Source organism: Phallusia mammillata, chromosome 5 (genome assembly GCF_965637545.1).
Source record: "Phallusia mammillata chromosome 5, kaPhaMamm4.hap1.1, whole genome shotgun sequence".
NCBI classification, from domain to species: Eukaryota; Metazoa; Chordata; class Ascidiacea; order Phlebobranchia; family Ascidiidae; genus Phallusia; species Phallusia mammillata.
This window is the reverse complement of record NC_137256.1, coordinates 25,826,822-25,847,545: the sequence shown is the minus strand read 5'-3', so window position 1 is coordinate 25,847,545 and position 20,724 is coordinate 25,826,822. Positions and strand designations below refer to the sequence as shown.

At 39.7% G+C, this 20,724-nt stretch overlaps 2 protein-coding genes across 2 annotated transcripts; one reads left to right on the top strand and one right to left on the bottom strand.

Annotated features, from left to right (window-relative positions):
- Positions 1–105: 105 nt before the first annotated feature.
- Positions 106–14,908, bottom strand: LOC145228711 (zinc finger protein castor homolog 1-like). Its single transcript, XM_080093956.1, has 28 exons — positions 14,850–14,908; positions 14,563–14,653; positions 14,209–14,373; positions 12,401–12,573; positions 11,834–11,959; positions 11,364–11,515; positions 10,800–11,057; positions 10,274–10,393; positions 9,701–9,854; positions 9,166–9,235; positions 8,808–8,973; positions 8,623–8,693; positions 8,496–8,545; positions 8,005–8,127; positions 7,083–7,613; positions 6,615–6,725; positions 6,229–6,316; positions 5,731–5,902; positions 5,193–5,333; positions 4,632–4,759; positions 4,367–4,472; positions 4,040–4,213; positions 3,563–3,665; positions 3,122–3,257; positions 2,723–2,931; positions 2,236–2,361; positions 1,807–1,941; positions 106–1,719 (listed from the first exon to the last, which is right to left on the bottom strand). The coding sequence occupies exons 2-28, from the start codon at positions 14,629–14,631 to the stop codon at positions 1,371–1,373; spliced, it is 4,206 nt and encodes a 1,401-aa protein (XP_079950082.1). The 5' UTR covers positions 14,632–14,653; positions 14,850–14,908; the 3' UTR covers positions 106–1,370.
- Positions 14,909–15,377: 469 nt separating this feature from the next.
- LOC145228597 (uncharacterized) lies at positions 15,378–16,851 on the top strand. Its single transcript, XM_080093719.1, has one exon. It carries the CDS (start codon positions 15,412–15,414, stop codon positions 16,795–16,797), a length of 1,386 nt encoding a protein of 461 aa, XP_079949845.1. The 5' UTR covers positions 15,378–15,411; the 3' UTR covers positions 16,798–16,851.
- Positions 16,852–20,724: the final 3,873 nt, after the last annotated feature.

Sequence of the window (20,724 nt, the reverse complement as noted above, 5' to 3'; positions counted from 1 at the left end):
TTTTCGGTTATTTGAATGATGCTTACAATGTATTAGGTATGTTTTATAAGACAGGCGGTTACCTACAACGGTGGTTGAACCCGTAAATCACTTTACTCGAACCAATTCCCAATCACGCATGCATTTTATTGCCGGAGTGACCAATATGTTGTTTATGTACATATGCATAGAGAAAATGCACAAATCCAGAATTTGTTCGCTAGACACACAACGATCGAGTCAACTCCCTCTACTAAGAGGCACCAACCAAAGTGAAAACAACGACAACAATCCAAAAAGTACAGCCGCTAAATATTGATATATTATTACTATGGGCACACACGCGATAAAACGTCACACTACACAGTTTGTTACGTCACAGCCAGACGTCATAATGCGAGTACGTCATTAATGTATTACGTAGCACGCAGGGGTTGATGAAGCACTCGAGTCGGATAAAAAAGGATTTATATCTTTGAAGATGGAACACGGTCCATGACGTCACACACATGACGTCATAAACACGTACCTGATCGATGACGTCATATATCGACAAGAACTCAAAAGTTTTTGGTTGAAAAGAATCACAAACAAAAAATACATGCAAAAAAATAGTGATCATAATAAATACAAGGAAATTTCACTTCGTGTTCACAATCGGCGTTTATTCGTTTGCTGACGTCATAAAGGTCATTAGCAGGTGTTCGAACGGTTTTATTGTTCACAGTATGGACACTATGCTGCGCACCTGAGCGACTGTATCGTGATCTCGATTGGTTAAAAATTCGACCAATCACAGAGGTTCCCGCCAAAAACAGGTCCCCAGTAAAAAAACAGAAGTACGTGACGAACACAGTTACATGCTGCACACTACAAAAGTACGAAGTAATTAAATAAATAAACAAAAAATGAGCACGGTAGGCAGGATGCCGTTGTAACATCACACAGAGCATTGTGTTTGACACAACAATGTACAGATTATGGCTTTCAATCGAACACTATGACTTCATAGAAGGATGTTGCGCAAAAAAACAGGCTGCTGTTTATTTGATGCTAAAAACGAGCTGATAAAAGGTTACAGAAGGTCGTTGACCCCGTACAGAAGAGTTCACCGCCGTCGAGGTTACTCGCGGTCAAAAGCATGCTGCATAAAAGCTAAAAGCTGCGGGCTTTTGCATAAACAAGCGCTTTGCGATAAAATACGCAAAGTTTGGGGCAAGATGCCTTGGATAAAAGAATTCGCCACAAGAAGCGGGAGGCAAGTCGCTATAAAGTGAAAAGAAACTCGATCCAACAACGATAAAACTCTAACCACCAAACTATAACAAGCGCAAAAATCTTTCACGGGAGAAAAACGATTTAATCTACGGGAAAAATAAAAACTAGGAAAGCTAGGAAAGTCCAATGCCTGCATGGTAACCGGTCATCACGCTTGTAACCCCGCCCTGGTGATTTTGATTGGCAGACAGATTGAGCGAATCAGAGAGGTCCATCGCCACACTAGAGGCTGCGTTTCCTTGCATGAGACTAGGATTAAACTGCTGCGTCACAACGGCAGAAGCATTGAACTGTGGCGATGCTCGTTCATCCGGAACGGGGCTGCTGTGAGTGCTCACTCGAGCGTACGACTCTGCGTTGAATTGTGGGTAGGCACCGCTTGAGGTGGGGGCGCTAAATGCTGAGTCAGCATGATTCAGCGGAATTCGGGCTTGCGACATGTTGCTGTATTCAATGTCTTGTCTGCGAAAAAAACATCAAAAGTTGCGATATTTTTCTCTAACCGTGCTTGTTTCCATAGCAATATGACGTAACATGGCAATGACGTACCCGGCTTTTGTGCAGACTTGAGCGAGTAGAATTCCTCTCTTATGTTTGTTGGCGTGTTGTTCTATGCCGGACAGACCGACCACCGAATAAGTACAGCCCGGTTGGAGACAGTGAAAGTGGGAAGTATTTCTGTGTCTGTCGGAATTTCAATTATTATTTCACAGTTTCAAGTTGTTACGACATACTGCTGTGACGTAATCGACTGCTAACTGATACAATCGACCACACTTAAAGCTGGGATTAAAACCGACCCGATAGGACCATGTTGTGGTATTTTAGAAACATGCTCTTCTGCCAGAAAACTACTTTTGCATGAAACCTTGTAGGTTGAAAAAGTTTTCACCGTTTGCTGTTACTTATCATTTATTAGCTTGATGCTTTCATACAGAATTTCCTCTGGTTTATGACATCACAATCTGTGATTGTTACCTGTATTTGCACGTGTCCCGCATACAATCCTCCTTCCCTCTGAATCTCTCGAAACCGGATTGTTCAAGTGTATCAGCTTTAACGTGTTGACGTCGATGTGTTCCAACTTTCGCACTGTCTGTACACCTGTCACGTCACAATACAAAGTTTGTTTCCAAGCAACGAAAAAATTCTAATAAAGACGATTTAAGTCCACCATAGCGCTTGTTACAAGGACCTTGCAAGCTTAAAGCGGGTTTCTTAACGAGCTTCGTGTAGTCAACCATAGCGCTTGTTGCATTAACGTTTTTACGATTAAAACGGGTTTCTTAACGGGCTTTGTGCAGCCAACCATAGCGCTTGTTACATGCACCACTTTGCAAGCTTAAAGCGGGTTTCCTAACGAGCTTTGTGCAGCGAAACACGACCATAAATTAGAATTCCCCCTAGCCTCTTACAAATCTAAAGGCTCGTTGGTAGCAAAATATCGACTGCGGAATGAACTCACTTAAACTGACATCTGAGACAGTGGAAATGTGTGCTGGTGCTTCTGTACTGGCAACCATCTACTTCACAATCCTGTGTTGTCTTGAACCGCTTGAAGTCGTCTCTCACCAACCCGGCCACACGTTCATGATGCTGCTGATGTTTGAACATGTGAGTACGACCTGTGAATCTGTACATGCACCCGTCCCTCGTGCAGTGATAATGCGAAACCTGCGAGTGGGAAAGGGATTATAGCAGGCTTACTTTGCTTTCATCACCAGAAAAGAGGATATATTCTCAATTATCTTTTACCCTCGAATTTTGTCAAGATGACCAATTTTTACTTTCACTACCCACATTTTTCATGTAAGTAAATACTTATTTACATGACAACGATTTCTATGAATGAATTATGACGTACTTTGAACACATGCGGACACTGAGTGTCGCCACAGTTCTCCGAAGACTCGAACCTTCGAAATCCCTCTATGACGTCATTATTAATTCGGAATTTGGCGAACATCGATGGATTCTCGTCGTTTGGTTTCGGAACGAATCTGTTCAACAAAAAATCTTTCACTTTATTTGAGAGTTTCAACTGTTACGTCATAACTTACTAATATGACGACATGATCACAAATAGTGACGTAAAACTTATCAGGGAAATCCTAGCTAAGGTTTTTGAAAAAATGAAACGGAAAAAAAATTTGATTGACTTTTTAACAAGAAAAAAGTTTTTTTTAAACTTTTTGCTCGCTTTATAGTCAACTTTTTTTCTGATATTTAAATTGTTTTACATCAAAACGAAATCGGCAGGAAAAGTTGAAGTTGCGAAACAAGTCGGTGAGAAACGTTTCCTCACCTGTTGACAACTTCCGGGTCAGAAAAATGAAACGAACTCCCCTCCTCTTCCGGTATCTTCTCAGGGGAATCACCGTTTGTCGACGACATGTCGTTCGAGAATTCTGAAATTCCATTCAAACAGTTTTGTTTAAATCAGAAAAACACAAGAGAATATGTTGGAATGGAACAAAACGTTTCAACAATATTTCTGCCATAAATTTAATTAAATAAACTAAGACCTAATGCGAAAACGGTACTTAAAAGTAGGATAAGAGCAAGGTTCACCACAATACTTTAATTGCTTGGTACCAATGGTTCGCCTGGTGCTACTTGGGCGTTTTCGTTCAAATATTTTTTTAAAACAGCTAAAAGTGCTGGCTACAATATACACGGACATTAAAAGTAGTTTGGTCAAATCAAAACTGCCAGAGAAATCGTGTGTGGAGAATATATTGTGTTGCTCTTTTCCATAGAAAACTTATCGCATAAAACTCACTCGAGTTGGATTCGTTGCTGTTTGAATCGGTGTCGGGATAATTTGCTCGTAAATCCAGCACGCCCTCATCCGACGAAAGATCGTTACTTTCAAGTTGGGCAGGAAGTGACGTAGAGTGAAGACTCGTCACAGGTCGGGGGGAGCCCATATCTCCGCTAGTTGGCGCCAAATTGTCTCCCTGTAAGTGAAATGTTAGTGGTGAGCGAGATCGCCTGTCCTTACGTTATTAATTTGTTCTTTTCTTTGCCTGAAGTGGAACGTTTCAGTTAATATTGTTTTTGGAGATAAATTTTGCCTTTTTGGATAAAAAAAGTTTCAACCCCGAACCTTTCGATATCTGCTCCAACATCGCTAGCTGAGGTCGGCTCAACTCATGCATGAAATTCGACGGTTTCTGTGGAAACGACGATGTCGTCACTGATGACGCAGTCGCCTGTGAAGAAAAAATGTCACTGAAGTAATATTTTAAACTTTTAAGGTTTTTGTGATGGAACTTTTGTATTCGTATGAAACAAAATCAGACGCCGTTTTATGTTGTTGAATTTTTCGTGATAATTTTCAGGCAAAGATTTTCGATTTCTTTTGTCAGTACCTGGCTCGTATCCATGGCAACGCCCGGACGCTGCTCGATCTCGTCCGCTTCGTCCACTATTAGCGGTAGAGAGTCGTCGCCGGAATCGACGTTGCTGTGGTCGATGTCAGTCGTGTCTGACGTCATATCTGCAATAATAAGAAAAAAATTCAAACTCTTTTCGTTTCGTTTGACTATAATTGCCGGTTTTTGTTACGATAATGTTTTGCGTTTGTTTGTGCAAGATCATGATGTTTTACAGTATTGTTTCTTTCTGGAAAATACCGAACAAGCGTTTCGTCCACATGGTTGCATAATTAACAAATTTTGTCGTTCAACTGGTGTGATGCTGAACAAAATACTAGTTATTGTTTCGAGAACTTGTATTTTTGCTGACGTTTCGCTCACCAGAACGGTAGGGCTTCTTCAGAGCAATAAATGAAATATTGCGAGCACACGTTTTTGTATGTTTTTGTACGTGTGTGTGTATGTGTGTATGCATAAGTACACAGTGTTTCCATGTTGCGATTAAACGTGTTGTTGTTGTATGTTTCTGTACAACTATTTATTTCTGTGTCTCACCCATTCCGTTGTAACTCCTCCCCAACATTCTGCGCAGATGTTTTCTCACGTGAGTTGACATCTGATGTTTATATTGGAAAGCAAAAGCACAACCGGCTCTTATGCAGTGATAATGACTGAACAATCCGTTGTACTTGCAATCTACGAAACAAATAATGTACAGTTTGCTAAAACAAAATACTTTTCAAACTAAATACATCGCTTAGGTATAATGTGTCTAAGTATCGGAATGTGGTAAAAACCAAAAATTAATAGTTAACCACGTAACTTTTTAAATCTTCAATTTGCTTAAAAACAATGTATAAGTTACAATTTGAGATAGCTAACAAATTGTTTTATCTCTTGAAGACAACCAAAAGGTTAATTGAGGTGCAATTGATGAAAAGGAAATGTTTTTGCCGTTTTATTTTCCAAAGTTGCAGCATTTGAAAAGTTAATAATGAATTAAATTTTTAAAATTATTAAAATATGGTCCCAATCATTAAAGGGAACATTTTCGCTGTTTAGTTTTGCAAATTTACACCACATAAAAACCCACCATATCTTCCGCATTGCTCCTTCTTTGTGTAATATTTAAATCCGCTCGCCTCTCTTCTAGCAATCTTCTCATGCTTCTTCATGTGCCAGGGAAGCTTCGACGTTCCTATGGTAACGAACTGACAACCGGGTTTCAAGCAGTGGTAATGTCCCCTCAACCGAAACTCGCAACTCTGAATAAAATTTCGTGGTAAGTCGACTCGCTGGAATTTCACTAACAGTGTCGACAATGTTTTAAAGCTCTTAGACTTGTATAGATCACCGTACGCCAGCCCCATTGAAGGCGCCATACCGAATCAGTCGGTCACCAATCATTCACCACCACATGGCAAGGCGTAGGCTGCAAAAGTCTAGCCGTAGGTGTGTAAAACGGGTCACATATTTAGTAATTGGGCCCTAAAACATGAGGATAAAAGTCGATGAAACAGCAGCTTAGCACTAGCACATAGTTTCAATTTGATGGATTTATTAAATACAGAAACACGCAACATTAGTTTACCGGGTTGAGACACATCTTCTTCACTGTGTAGCTTCGAAAACATTCTTTTGCCGCTTTTGCATAAGCTTCCAAACTGTCGTGGGCTTGTCTGGATGAAAACAAACAAGTGTCAGAAAAATTATTTGTTTTAATTTCAATCTTTGCACGCCATACGCTTGTGTTACATGTGACGTCATAAACTAAAAACAACGACGTCATAAACTATGGTTTTTCGCTGTCGCGAAATACTCCTGTGGACCAACAAGGCAAATAACCTGGCGTTGTTTTGAGTATGTTATGCGACCGTTGTATTGGTGTGCGTGTACTGACAGTATGTTATAGCAGCAGAAGCAATCAATGTAGAACATTCACGTGTTGATCACATTACAGCATGATACATAACATACCTGTGCGTTTGAGCTTTGCCGAGCGACTTGCAAACGTATCTGCACCGGTTCAGAGTGCAGTGCCAGTGATTCTGCATCATATATTTGCAATCACGACGCATGCATGTCATTCTGGTGAAGAAATAAACACAGAATTGTTATTTTGTTGATCCTAAGACCGAGCTCATGCGGTATAAGACGCTTTAACAAAACTTGTGTTGAGCCTAAACTCAAGATTACTCGAAATAATTAGATGTGGAATGAATTTGGATAAGTAACTCAAGTAAACGGGTGTAACTGATGTGGCCCTTCATATCACTGATGATGGCATGAGCATTTGCCAAGACATTTGAACAATAAAGCATGTCGCTTTTTACGCATATTTGGGAATTACTTTTTCAGTAGGTGTTTAAAAAGAAACAAAAAGGCCACAAGGGGAGTTTTAAGCAGCTTTAAATTGTTGCGAATCTGATCGAATTCCAAACTTACCCAGGTCGGATGTGGATGAAACCTTCCTCATCGCTTCCTCCCATCTTCTTCATCAAATCCAAGTGTCCTCCCAAGCCACTAGAGGGACCCTGTGAGCCCGACATCGCTTGTGACATGAGAGTGGGGTTCTGCAGCATCATATAAGCCCCAGTCGAGCGGGGTTCGGGGTTCAAAGTCGGGTAAACGAGCTTTTTTTCGGCCACCATCCGCGATATGTATTTGTACACTGGATGGTCGGCATAACTCGCCATGTTTACCGGGGGAGGGGCGCGCACACTCGGGTAATCCCCACCGCTGTTGTTGTTGCCGTTGTCGTGGTTACCCATGTCACGTGACTGGTCGAACTGTGCGCGACTGAGCACGATGTTCCGCTGGGTGTCGCTTTCGCCGCGCGGCAAATGACCACTAGATGGGGTTGTAACGCGGCTGGGGGAGCGAGGTCGGGGGGGTTCGTCCTGGGCGGGAAATACCGGGGAGAATTGGCGCGCGATTGGTTGTTCGAAACCGGATTGTTCCAGTTTTTCGTGAAATCTGTGAAGAAAAATATATATGTTTGCAACTAAATTGTTTGAGAACAGTTTTTTGACATATTTCCCGTGGATGAAACGTTTAAGCCGAAGTTTTTGTTAAAAAGTCGATCAATGTCGGCTTAAGCTTAACACTGTCGCTATGGTTACTAACAATAGTTGGAGGAAAATCTAGTTGAGGAACAGAAATTATTGTACAATAAAAACCACAAAATAATCTACAAAAATTAAATCAATATTAATACCGGTTGCGATTTCTTCTAGCTTTCATCAAAATTCCTATTTGTGTAAAAAGAGCAACTTCCAAATTAGTATTTTTCAGCCTCAAATGAAGTTTTACAAAACTGTTGTGTTTATCAATGAATTGCAAAAAAAGGTTTTGCTGGACAACTTACGTGGTGTGAGTTAGCACGAGATGTTTTTCAGTGAACACAGCACAACAATCCTCTACAGCACAGTGAAAATGATGACACGAACCGAATACACAGTTGGCGACGTTGCATTCATCAGGACCGAGTCTGTGTGAAAATAAACATTTTATTTGCAAACCACAAGTTGCGTGTTTTCATTTTCTGCTTTTTGTGCAAATTGAAGCAGAAATATTCAGTGGACAGACGATTTTTTTTACCTAAATTATCTGTTATTCGCAACTTTTTACGTTTTTTCATTTTTATTTCAACATAGTACACGTGATAACATTTACTTGATTTTAAGTTTGGTTAAAAAATCGTCACATAGACATTCATTATGAAAACTTTGATTTTTTGAAACATTTTCATTGAGACACCGCCTTAACTACGGACATTTTTCTATGTGCGCGTTTAAAGACAAAATCTTTGTCAAACAAGTCTGAAGAAAAAATGAATTTTGCTAATTAGGTGCTTACCCTCGGAAAAACTTGAGCACCGCTTTTGAGGGTTTGTCAGATTGGTGAATCTGAAATAAATGCAACACAGGATTAGTATTGTCTTAATGTGAGCATAAGTTGCTGTTGTATTGTTAAGTTATTTTACCTCCATCGGTTTCTTTTCACTTGATGACGTCGAATTGCTCTTGGATGAAAGATTAAGAGCTTGGTCCTCAACTAAAAAAATGTTATTGCTGTTAAACCGATTGGGATATCCAATACCGAATTAATATTCCCCCCATGTTTACTGTTTATTTACGCTTGTTCAGCAAAACTCAAAACCTCACTTACTCTGGTTTTGATGACTTTCATCAATAAATGAACCATAGTTATCCCTATCTTGCTCCTGATTGGCTGGCAGGCGGTCAGGCGACCTAGCGGTTTCGCTCCAGTGCCCACCACGTTCTGCTTGACTGCTTTCTTGCTCGTAATGACTTTCACTCTTGTATGTTGAAGTCTAAAAATAGATAAGTTTCTGTGATGGGTACTTAATGATTTTTGTGTTTATGCCGCTTTATAAGAAATTTGTATTTCTCGATATGCCGTTATCATATTGAAGGCGTCTCATACAACACGTCAAAACGTCGTTATGCATTCGCATTGTGGTTTAATACTGGCAATTTTCAATATATTTTATAGCGAATGTTACCTCTATTTGATCGTTATATGCCGGTGGTAGAATGTACGGGTTGATATTTCCCCGAGATACAACTTCATCACTGGAAAACAAAAGTATCTATTAGTTTAGCTTGTGGAAACAAAAAAACATAGGTCAATTAACATTTGGACAAAAAAGTATTTCCAAATTCAGTAAAATACACAATTAGGTGCAGAAGTTCTAACAGTTATAAAAAAGGAACAATAGCATAAAACACATTTAATAGTTACAAGAAAAGAATGTTTCAACCAAAAAAATCACCCGAAAAGATTTAAAGTTGACAATTTAAACCAATGATTCTCAACTGCTTTTGAGGCCACATCCGGCTCACAACTACTTATTTTGCGGCTCGCAGCAGACCTCAGAAAACAACCAACGATTTCTATTTTAGCTAATAATCCTAAGTGATTTTTTGAGGTCTTATTTTTTGCGGCTCCCTGCACACCTAAAAAACTTCTATTTGGTCCTGACCATAAAAAGGTTGAGAACCACTGATTTAGAACCGCAAGAGCGAAAGAAAACTCACCGTGGAGTTGACGACATGTCGGGTTTCATTTCACCGCTGGATGGCAGCAGAGGAGATGCAGATGCAGATGTAGATGCGTTAAAAGATGAAGGAACTGGAGGATTAGAAGATTCAACTTTTGGAGTGAAACCCGATAAAGTGTGGGGCAGGGCAGCTGAAAACGAGAATCAAAAATATAATGTGAGATTTATATCAGGACATTTCATTCGATGACTTGTGCTTTTTTAAACAATTATTTTACAAGTTGTTATCACAGATGATGGCATGAGCATTTGCCGAACGTTCGAACGTTTTTGAAAAAGCATGTCGCTTTTTACGTTTATTTGGACCGTTGAATTTGCCAAACTTATGAATAGATCCGGCCAATGTATACATAAAAAGCGACATGCTTTATTATTCAAACGTTTCGGCAAATGCTCATGCCATCATCAGTGATTTGAAGGGCCACATCTACTTGGGTTGTTATATTTGCGATTAAACTTACGAACAGATCCGTGTAATGTGTTTCAGCGTCGTTCATATTTCCCGCAAGTTACAGTGCAAAGTAGTGTAAGAAGTAAAACGAAAACCCACCAGTTGCTACAGTTGTTGGAATTGAGGCTAAAACTTTTCTTGCCGCTTCCTGCAACATGGAAGAATCAAACTTTGCACTTCCACCTGATCTCGACTCGAGAACCAGCGAAGGAACCGGACCTGAAAAGTGGAAAGTTGAGAATAATATATCCGGGTCGGTAGAGCTTGCCACAAAAAACTTTTCCTAATGTTATCAAGTATGTAAAAGCATAGAGCCAATAAATGATAAGCTGCAGACAGTGCAAAATTTTTGACCTATAAGGTCTCACAAACTGGAGTACCGTTGGATGGCTAACAAGTCAATATGGCCGATCTCTCGTCACCAGCTGCACTGATGAGAACTTTAAGGTCGAAACAGTGTGAACTGTCAGCTTATCAAGTAGGCTTTTGAACAAAAAAGATGAAAAAGTAAATTTAACGAATATTACGTTTTTCAGGAAAAACTTTCTAAAAGTCCTCTTTTCAAATGTGAACAAGATTTCAGTGAAGAAAAAGTTTTATAGAAAGCAAGAAAAATAAATCTCACGGTTGAGTAATCGCGACGCGACGTAGGGGTAAATAAAAGATGGCATCAAAACCGGGGTTGGGGGGTTTCCCCTGACACCCAGATAGGACGGGGGTCGTGCAAAGGTCACGGGGGCTTGTTGATGTCTCACTAAGGACTGCTGCACCACCGCTGGAGGGAGGTGTGGAGCGCACGGAGCAGATGTAGGAGGACGGGAGGAGCAAGAGGAGGAAAGAGAAGTGAGAGTGGGGGGAGGAGGAAGAAGCTCTGGAGAGGTTGCTATGGCGACAAGATAAACAGAAGATGAATAAATTAGAAAAGGATTTTGGCAGAAAAGTTTCGAAAATTAGTAAAGAAAAGAACCATCAGAAAAAATGAACAAAGAGAGAAGAAAAGCTTTGCAATGAAAAAAAAATTAACTAAGTTATGTGCAAAGTACTTAGAAAAGAGTTTTGTGCACCAAGATAATATTTTTGTCACAAACTGTTTTGATAGGAAAGATGAAAAACAAAGATTTGCGCGGAAAAAAATATTTTTGTAATATTTCTCATTTAAAACAAAACGTTCTGAAGTATTTTTTCTTACTTGAGCTTAGACTGTCAGATCCCATAAGATCTTGTCGGTCGTGTTTCCTCTTGTGCGACACCATCTGGCTGGTTGACGTGAATGAAAAGTCGCAATTATTCCGCAAACAGTGAAAGTGGTTTGCTGTGCGGTTCCAAGCACATGTCGGAAATCTGAAACAAAAGTTTGGACTAAAAATTTAGTGTTTTTCATATATGTTACTTGTTTTTGGTCAAGGGCTCTAAACAACATTCTTAGGGAGGATAAACAAGTGAATTGAAATTTAAAACATCAATCTTTGAATATATAAGCTATTGCTGCCAGGCTTAGTATCAAGTTGATAGAGCTCTTTTGGCAAATGTATTTTTATTCCGTCGTTTCGACGTCCTATACAGGTCGCCTTCATCAGGAAAAAAGGCAACGATATATTTAGTTCAAACAACTTTTCAAACAATTCTCCTTGATTTAATCCTTACTATTTTACGACTTACTGGCAAGCTTCGTTCTTGTAAAACTTCTTGAATCCCTGTCTGGTGTACGCGTCATCTCTGGTGTGGTAAGCTTTATGTTTCTCGATGTCACATTTGTTCTTGAAAGTGAAATTGCAACCGGGACGACTGGGGGATAAAACGATGGTTCAACAAGTTGTCCAAATCAATCAGTTTAAACATATAGGCTTTTATGGTGACAATAATACATTAATTTGCAACATGCTGACTCAGCAATTATTGTCACCGTAAACGGCCTCTGTTCTCTGTTGCGCCACCTAGCGGAAATTCTCAAACCTGGTAACTGTGAGTTCTTACGTAAGTAGCTCTACCCCAGAAAACTTGACCAGTAACATAGAAACTCTACTTTTATGTCCACAAAAACGCACTTTTAATGAGTTTCAGAAAACTAATATCTTGCACAGGACTTTCAATGCAAGTCCGCCACTACTTATATTTTGAAAGTGGAAGCGCGCGAGTGTATTTTAAGGTACAAGTAAATAAGTGCACACGGCCGTGGGATGTCGGCCTTTTTAAAATAATAACCTAAAACACCAGCTTGAAACTCACGTGCAATGGAAGTGGGTTGTTCGTTGGTTGACAAACGGACAATCTGACATTCCACATGATTCCGTGGCTCGATATCTCTCAAATCCATTGCTCACAAACTGTTGGTTCTTCTTGTGGAAATTTTCGTGCGTCATCACATCAGAAGTGCTAGTGTAGACTTTCGTGCAGCTTGTCTGTTCACAAATTCATTTATTGTTTGTTTATTTCTATGATGGAATAAATTCACGCACTCTAGCACCATCTGGTGACACGCCGTGTTTGAAAACATTGAAAAAGTTGATTATAGACGTTATCACAAAATGGAACAAAAATGCTAACTTTAGTAAAACTAGAAGGGTGGCTTAGCACATATTGCCCTTGCATATACACTATAACCTATTTTAAAACATAAATATATTTCCTATGCTTATTTTGTATTGGGTCCCATATTAGCCATCGTCTTTTATAACTTTAGTCGTTTCTGCAGGCAAAAACTCATGGGTCCCCACACATGTAAAGTTGAAAATAATGCAATTCGAAAATAATGCAAAACCATGAAAAAGTCGGGTGATGTAAGGTAAAACACAGTGATCGGCACTGGGCTTAAATAATAATACTATGTAGAATACAAGCTATAAAATTAGATTCACCCCAGATATTGTTTGAAGTATGTCCTATTTAACGTTTTAAAAAACTGACCCATTTTAGGGGGCTAGTAGAGCAACTAAATGGGTGCGACACACAAACTAAAAAATATGTAAAAACCACAATGACTCAATCAATAGTACTGCAAAATTTCAGCCCAATCCGCCAATGTTTAAAATTTCGACCACTAGAGGTCTTTTGAGCAACAACCGTTAATGTTTCTGACGTCACAGGGCTGTCAACAAGCCCCTAACTGCAAAAACGACCACCAAGCAACCCACCAATGAGCAACATACAACTGGTTGCCCTTGTAACACTATTGCTCCAAAGAAATCTTTCATTTGTGGTGACCAGTAACATACAAATACGTTTTACACTTTAGGGGCTTGTGGGGTAAATGTTAGGACTACAGGGTTGAACGCAACAATCGACACATATAAATGGCATACTATACAAGAAATCCAAATTTCAGCCAATTCTGACACTGTTTAAAAACTCACCCATTTTAGGGGGCTAACGGGGTAAATAACGGGGTTATCAACAAAAACAAAGTGGGATGCACATCTACATAACTACATCTACCATCTGTGTAAATTTCATCCAAATCCATCAAGGATTTGATGGAAAAACGAGTCGGACAAACTTTGGGTAGAAGAAAAAAAAAGAAAAAAAACAAAAACATTTTGAGTAAAATCAATATGTGGGGACCCATAATTATCATAGTACACAAGGCCCATTGACGGCGTTATACCAAATCAAACCGGTCTCCCAAGCATTCCCATGTGGCAAGAGGGTAGACTAGAAAAAGCTAGCCTGCGGTGGGATTCGAACCCACGATAGGAGTCTTTCCAAGACTCGCGATAGAAGATCTACCAACTGAGCTACACAGGCTCAGTGAAGAACCCGTCGAAAGTTGAACCACAAGCACCGTTGCCTGCCTTGTATGCTGCACATGTCAGCTTCGTAATAGGGCATCGCCAGATTGACCAATAACCACAGCAACAAAAGCGCAAAATTATTGTTGATTTTCGTTTAACAGAAATAGTTTCTGCTTAAAATTGGTAAAATTGAAACTTTTTAGATTTTTGAAGGTTCTGGCAATGCCTTGGACAGTTTTAGGTACCTGACGCAATAAACTTGAACCGCAAATTCGTTACAAAATGCGAGTAATGAGTTAAACTTACATGCAAGCAATGGTAGTGGGTGCTTTTCCCGTTCAAGTGGCAGTTACCAAATTGTCTCGAGCAATCGTCTGTTGGTGCGAATCTCATGAAGCCATGAGCTAATGAGTTATCTCTCTTGTTATGCATGTTGTAATGGCGAATCACATCCGACTTGTTGGTGAAGCGCTGGATAGATATGTTTGAAAAAGATCAGCAATTTTGAATTTTTAGGGTCACAAACGTTAAGAATAGGTAAATAAGACGCTATACATTTACGGAAAACGGTTCTATAAGAACTTAGCAAGTCGTATGAACAACGACCACTTGCAGGGGATTAACCTGTTTTTTATGTTATTGTAATGTTAAGTGTATTACCTGAAAGTTACAATCACTATCAGTGCAGTGGTAATGATCTCTGTTGATATGAGGACATGATGCCTGCATGCAAGGATGTTTCGATGTATACCTGGAAATATATAAGACTGTTTTAATGCTCTTCTGGGGTGAAAAATATTCTCTGATAATAGTAGAATCGTAGAACGACCGACACAGGAAAATATTATTTTTCGTTTAAAAATACAAAAAAATATTCGCTTCACTTATTATCCGCGTAAAACGGAGAGAAAACAAGTCTTTTCAACAGATGCAAAAAAGCATCTTACTTTGAAATATATTTGTCGAATACATCCTCATCAAAGTTGGTTGGATCCAGAGTACCTTTTTTGATTGAACTACAAAAATGTAAAAAAACAAAATTAAATATATAAGCTATTGCTGCCAGGTATAATATCAAGATTATAGAGCTCTTCTGGTAAATTGTATTTTTATTCCGAAGTTTCGACGTCCTATACAGGTCGTCTTTATCAGGGTAAATAACACTGAATGCGCGTTGCACTGTACTACGGCATGTATAAGACGTCGAAACGTCGAAATAAAAATACATTTGCCAGAACAGCTCTATAAACAAACTTAAATATTGATGAAAAATATTTCTCAGCCTAAATATACGTCAATGATAATGTAGCCTGGAAGAAATAGAAACAAACAAGTTACACACCCGACTCCACTTGATACAGTTCCAGCTGTTATTGTGTCGATCGAGTCGGCATTCTCACTATACTTCACACTAGGTGGCACACAAGAGCTGGACGAGACCTGAAATAATAATAAGTGTTACAGTGATCATTCTATGTTGGCGCTCGTAGCGAGCGGACGCAAGCAGCAATGGAAAAAGGTCCTAGTTTTGCGCAAGTTATACAACAAAGAGGTGGGGAACGTTTAAAGAAACCCACTTGCATGAGCTTTAAAACAAGAAGTCAAAGCAAAAGAGAAGATGTTGTCAATATGATAGAAAAAGAAAGCTTTCCAATAAAGAAGCTGGTGGGAATATCTGAACGAAAGGGAAATTTAGTGGACGTGACGTGTACCACAAGAAAAGCTGTACTGGAGTTGTATGAAAAATTAGTACAAGTTGATGAAGTATATTCGGTAAGACTGTATGAATCCGACAACTTAAATGTGGCGGTGGGTTGGGTACCTATACCCTTTCCTAACGAGGAAATTAAAAAAGAATTTGAGAAAAGATATGGTGATGTAAAAAATATCCAACACCGGAAAGATAAAAAAGGACTATTAACTGGAATGAGAATTCTCACTCTTGACAGAGCCGATGTGGAGAAAAACCCAATCCCAAGCTATGTTACGATGAACGGTTATGAATTTTACTGCACGTACAACGGGCAGCAAATAACGTGCAAATACTGCACAAAACCTGGGCACAAACAACAAAACTGCCCTGAAAGAATAAAAGACTACCCGAAACTGGAAACAAGCCAAAATGTAACCGCGAAAGGCGTTGATTGCCCCGCCACCGATAAGAGTGGCAACAAGGGCGCTGGAGAAGATAAGAGTTCAGACAAGCCGATCGGGGAACCGCTAGATTTGGACGCCGCCGACACCTTCACCAAAACGGGTGAAATTGAGATAAGCAACACAGAAACAAGGTTGCCTGAACCAAAGGAAATTAGCAAGCCTCCTATGGAACTAAAGCGGGGTTCGTCGAGAAAACGCCATGAAAGAAGCCCAACTGAACCAAACCTGCACCAAGCAAAATCAATCAGCCTTAGCGAGCTAAAAATCCCCATTTCCTGCCCAGTATGCGATGAAGATGGATACGTGACAGAGAAACACACCAGTTTCTTTTGTTGGAAATGCTCGTCGGAGTTTAACATTGCCACAGCGTGCTGCAACGAACTGGACCGATTTCTGGTCCCGGATAAGGAGGTGACAATGAACTGCACCATCTGCAATCAACCTATGAGGAAAATGCCCTGCTGTCACAAGTTTCAGCCCGAGTATCAAACCGACGAAGGTACTTTCGAATGTCTGGAATGCGAAAGGTACGCGATGTTTTGTGTGTGTAAAACCGTTAACGCAATACCTAAACGAACCATGACGACCAACTGTCTAAACAACTATTGCAAGTACACAATTGTTAATTGTAACTGTGGGAAGAAAACCTGCCAACTTTTGGGGCCTAACAAACCCTATCTTTGCGAATGCGGCTTTGAATATGAATTTGACATCGAAATAGGTGTAGAACGCGTTTAAATGCCGCTTTCTATCATAACTTACAACGTTGCTGGGTTGCAAAACCCCAAGAAACGAAGAAGTGTGTTTTATTTTCTGCGTCAGAAAAAAATTGATATAATTTGTCTACAAGAAACGCACACGTCCGCATCCTGCCTCAAACAATGGGAATTAGAATGGGGTGGGGAAATTATAGCCTCGCACGGCACAACAAAAAGCAAAGGAGTGGCGGTATTGTTCTCCAAGAATCTATCGTACTTAAAACACAAAGTGATAGTTGACAATCTTGGGCGCTTTGTTATCATAGACCTTGAAATATCTGACCAGCGTTTAACACTATGTAATGTTTACGGACCTAACAAAGACAGCCCGCATTTTAACGACAACCTGTTTAGCCGCTTGGAGGAGCAACGCGCCGAAAGCGGAACAGATGAATTTATTTTAGCCGGGGACTTCAACTGCGTACTTAATGATGAAGTAGATAAAACCGGAGGAAAAACTACGCATAGCAACCGCCGCGCGAAAAATACAATTTTACAAGCGATGGAAAGATTTGAGTTATACGACGTGTTTCGCATCAAAAATCCGACTCTAAAACAATACACTCGCACACAAAAACACCCACACACAGCAAGTCGCATAGACTTTATACTCGTCACAAATACACTTCTGAACAGGACCACCCAAATTCAAATAGAACCAAGCACACAATCAGACCATTCCATCGTCAAACTCGTAATTAATCTGGATAAAATACCTAGGGGAAGAGGGTATTGGAAGATGAACACGTCCTTGTTGGACGACGCAAAATTTGTAAAAAAAACTAAAACATGGATCGCCGAATTTATGAAAACTAACGATAATGGGTCTGTATCTCCCCAAGTCCTCTGGGAAGCACTAAAATGCAACCTGAGGGGATCTATTATCAAATACGCTTGCGAAAAGGGAAAAAAATTGAAAGCCCAACAAACAGAGCTAGAAAATAAACTTTCAGAAATGCAAAAATCACCCCAACCCCATGACGAACGCACGACGAGCGAAATCGCAATAACCCAACAACAATACGACAATATTATTGAAAGATACAACAAAAGCGCAATATAAGAAGTAGGGCGCGGTGGGCAGAATATGGTGGCAAAAACAACTCATACTTCCTAAATCTGGAGAAACGAAGAATGGAGAAAAAGGCCATTACTAGATTAAACTCAAACTCCAAAATAGAAACAGACCAAAAGACTATTCTACAAGTTCTAAAAGGCCATTTTGAAACGCTGTATAGGGCAAATAAAAACCCGTGCCGCACTACAAATGATGAAATGAACGACTACGTAAACAGTGTAGGTCCAAGATTAGATAAGGAAAACGCGAACGCGTGTGAAGGGAAACTGACTGTTGAGCAATGCTATGAAGCATTGAAGACAATGAAAAACAACAAATCCCCGGGACTAGACGGCTTTCCGGCGGAGTTTTACAAAGTATTTTGGAAAGATATAAAATGTCCGTTGGTTAATGCATTTAACCATGCGTTTGAAACAGGTGCCTTTTCTGGGCAAATGACTTGGGGGGTCGTAACTTTAATCCCCAAACCAGAAAAAGACCTTTTATACGCCGAAAACTATCGTCCTATTACCCTATTGAACGCAGATTATAAAATAGCTTCTAAAGCCATCAACAGTCGCTTAAAAAAAGTACTACCCACGATTATAGCACCTGAACAGTCGGGGTTTGTAAAAGGTAGATACATAGGAGATAATATAAGAACGCTTTTCAACATTTGGGATCATATTTCTGAGCAAGGATTGCATGGGGCCCTAATGTTTTTAGATATATGTAAAGCATTTGATTCAGTGGATTGGAACTTTGTTAACATAGCTTGTTCCAAATTTGGATTTGGAAAAGATATGTGCAGATGGATTAAAACATTCTATGTTAACTCACAATGCTTGATCATTAATAACAACCACATGTCTACCCCTTTTAGGATAGAAAGAGGCGTTCGACAAGGGGACCCGCTGTCCCCTTCGTTGTTTGTTATAGCCATAGAATTCCTGGCCTTGTCTATTAAACAGAACAAAGCCGTAAAAGGAATTAACGTAGGTGCAAAGGAAGTTAAAATTTCGCTTTTTGCGGACGACTCGTTACTTTTTCTAGACGGTTCAGAAAAAAGCTTTCGTGCAGCTTTTGCAGAAGCAAAGGAATTTGGCAAACACACTGGCTGTAACATTAATCTTGCGAAATCAAGCGCCATGTATATAGGCGAAAGACAACCTAACGCCAATCACCACCTTTCTTCGGAAGGTCTTTCATGGCCAAATACGTTCATAAAATATCTAGGCGTAAAAATTCCAGTGATTAGAAACAAAACCAATCTGTTTTCACTCAACTTTGAATCTATAGGAAAGGAAATTGAAGCTGTAACAAAACCATGGCTAGCAAGATCACTCTCGTTATTAGGACGAGTAATCATTATCAAAACCCTTGCGATACCCAAACTGCTGTACAAACTGAGCGTTTTGCCCATTAGTATACCGCAAAAATTTCTGAAAGAAATTAAACGAAAACTTTTTACTTTTCTTTGGGGCTCCAACTGGGAGAGAGTCGGCAGGAAAATATTGTATTGTAGAATAGAGGACGGTGGCGTGGAAATGATAGACCTAGAGGCCTATGCAAAATCACTTCGTTTCTCCTGGATACGGAAACTGTTTGATGCTATGTTTCTTATTGGAAAACAATTGAAACTAGTATTACTTCACTAAACGCCATGATCTGCATTGCAGCCACCAATTTAAAACTCTCGCACAAAGAGGTCACTAAACTAACTCCCCTCTCGACATTCTGGTCATCGATTGACCTATGGAAGGAATGTGTAACCCAATTTTGGAAGCAGAACACAGTTTATAACTACGGTATCTGGTTAAACAACAAAGTATTATTCAAACGAAAACCCATCGCCTTCGAAAGTTTTATAAACGCTGGTATACTAAAGTACCAACAAATTATAGACAACAATTTAGACTATCGCAGCTTCAAAAGCGTTTGCGAAAATTACCAATTGATAAACAACAATCAAAACCATGCAAACTACCAGTGCCTTATTGCGGCAATTCCAACAGCTTGGGAAGCATACACACCTGACAAACCAGACAGAGAAACAGTCCTGGACAAAATACGGACAGGAATAAAAGACAAATTATCCACAGCCAAAAATGCGTACGAGTTCTTTGCTTCGGGTAATAAACAGCAACCGATCAAGCAGCAACAAAAATGGGAACTAATTCTACAAGGGGCGCCCCTAAACTGGTCAGATATCTACAAAAACTTGCACGAATGTACAATGGAAACTAGACTGCGCTCCTTCCAAATTAAATTCAACTTAAGAGCCATTGTTCTAAACGATAGGCTTTATGGATTTGGGATTGCGGAGGCTGATGTGTGCACATTTTGTGGTGTGTGCAGAGAAACCATGTACCATTTATTTTGTGATTGTATTCATGTCCAGGTATACTGGGAAAGCGTAAGTGCCTGGATTGACAGTGCCATGTGTAATCGAATCGACCTTAACAATTGTATAAAACTCTTTGGAATCCACACCGAATGCTTTGAAAAAGGTTTTTTGAACTTGATTAACTGCTTGCTTTTGATTGCTAGATTTGTTATTTACAAAAGCAAGATTCAAAAACTGAGGCCAAAGGTGGAAATGTTTGTTTATGAGATGAAACGTTGTAAGTGCAATGAAAAATTTGTTTCTCGAAAAAATGATACTATGTGGAAATATAGAGTGAAGTGGAATGCCCACCTGCGCTAATGGCTATATGTGTTTGCTCGTTATAATCGTCTTTTTGTCGTGATGTTTATGCGCAATAAAAAAAAAAAAAAAAAAAAAAAAAAAAGTGTTACAGTGATATAGATCAGGTCCTGTAAAGGTTATTGCGGGCCGCTATGTGTAAT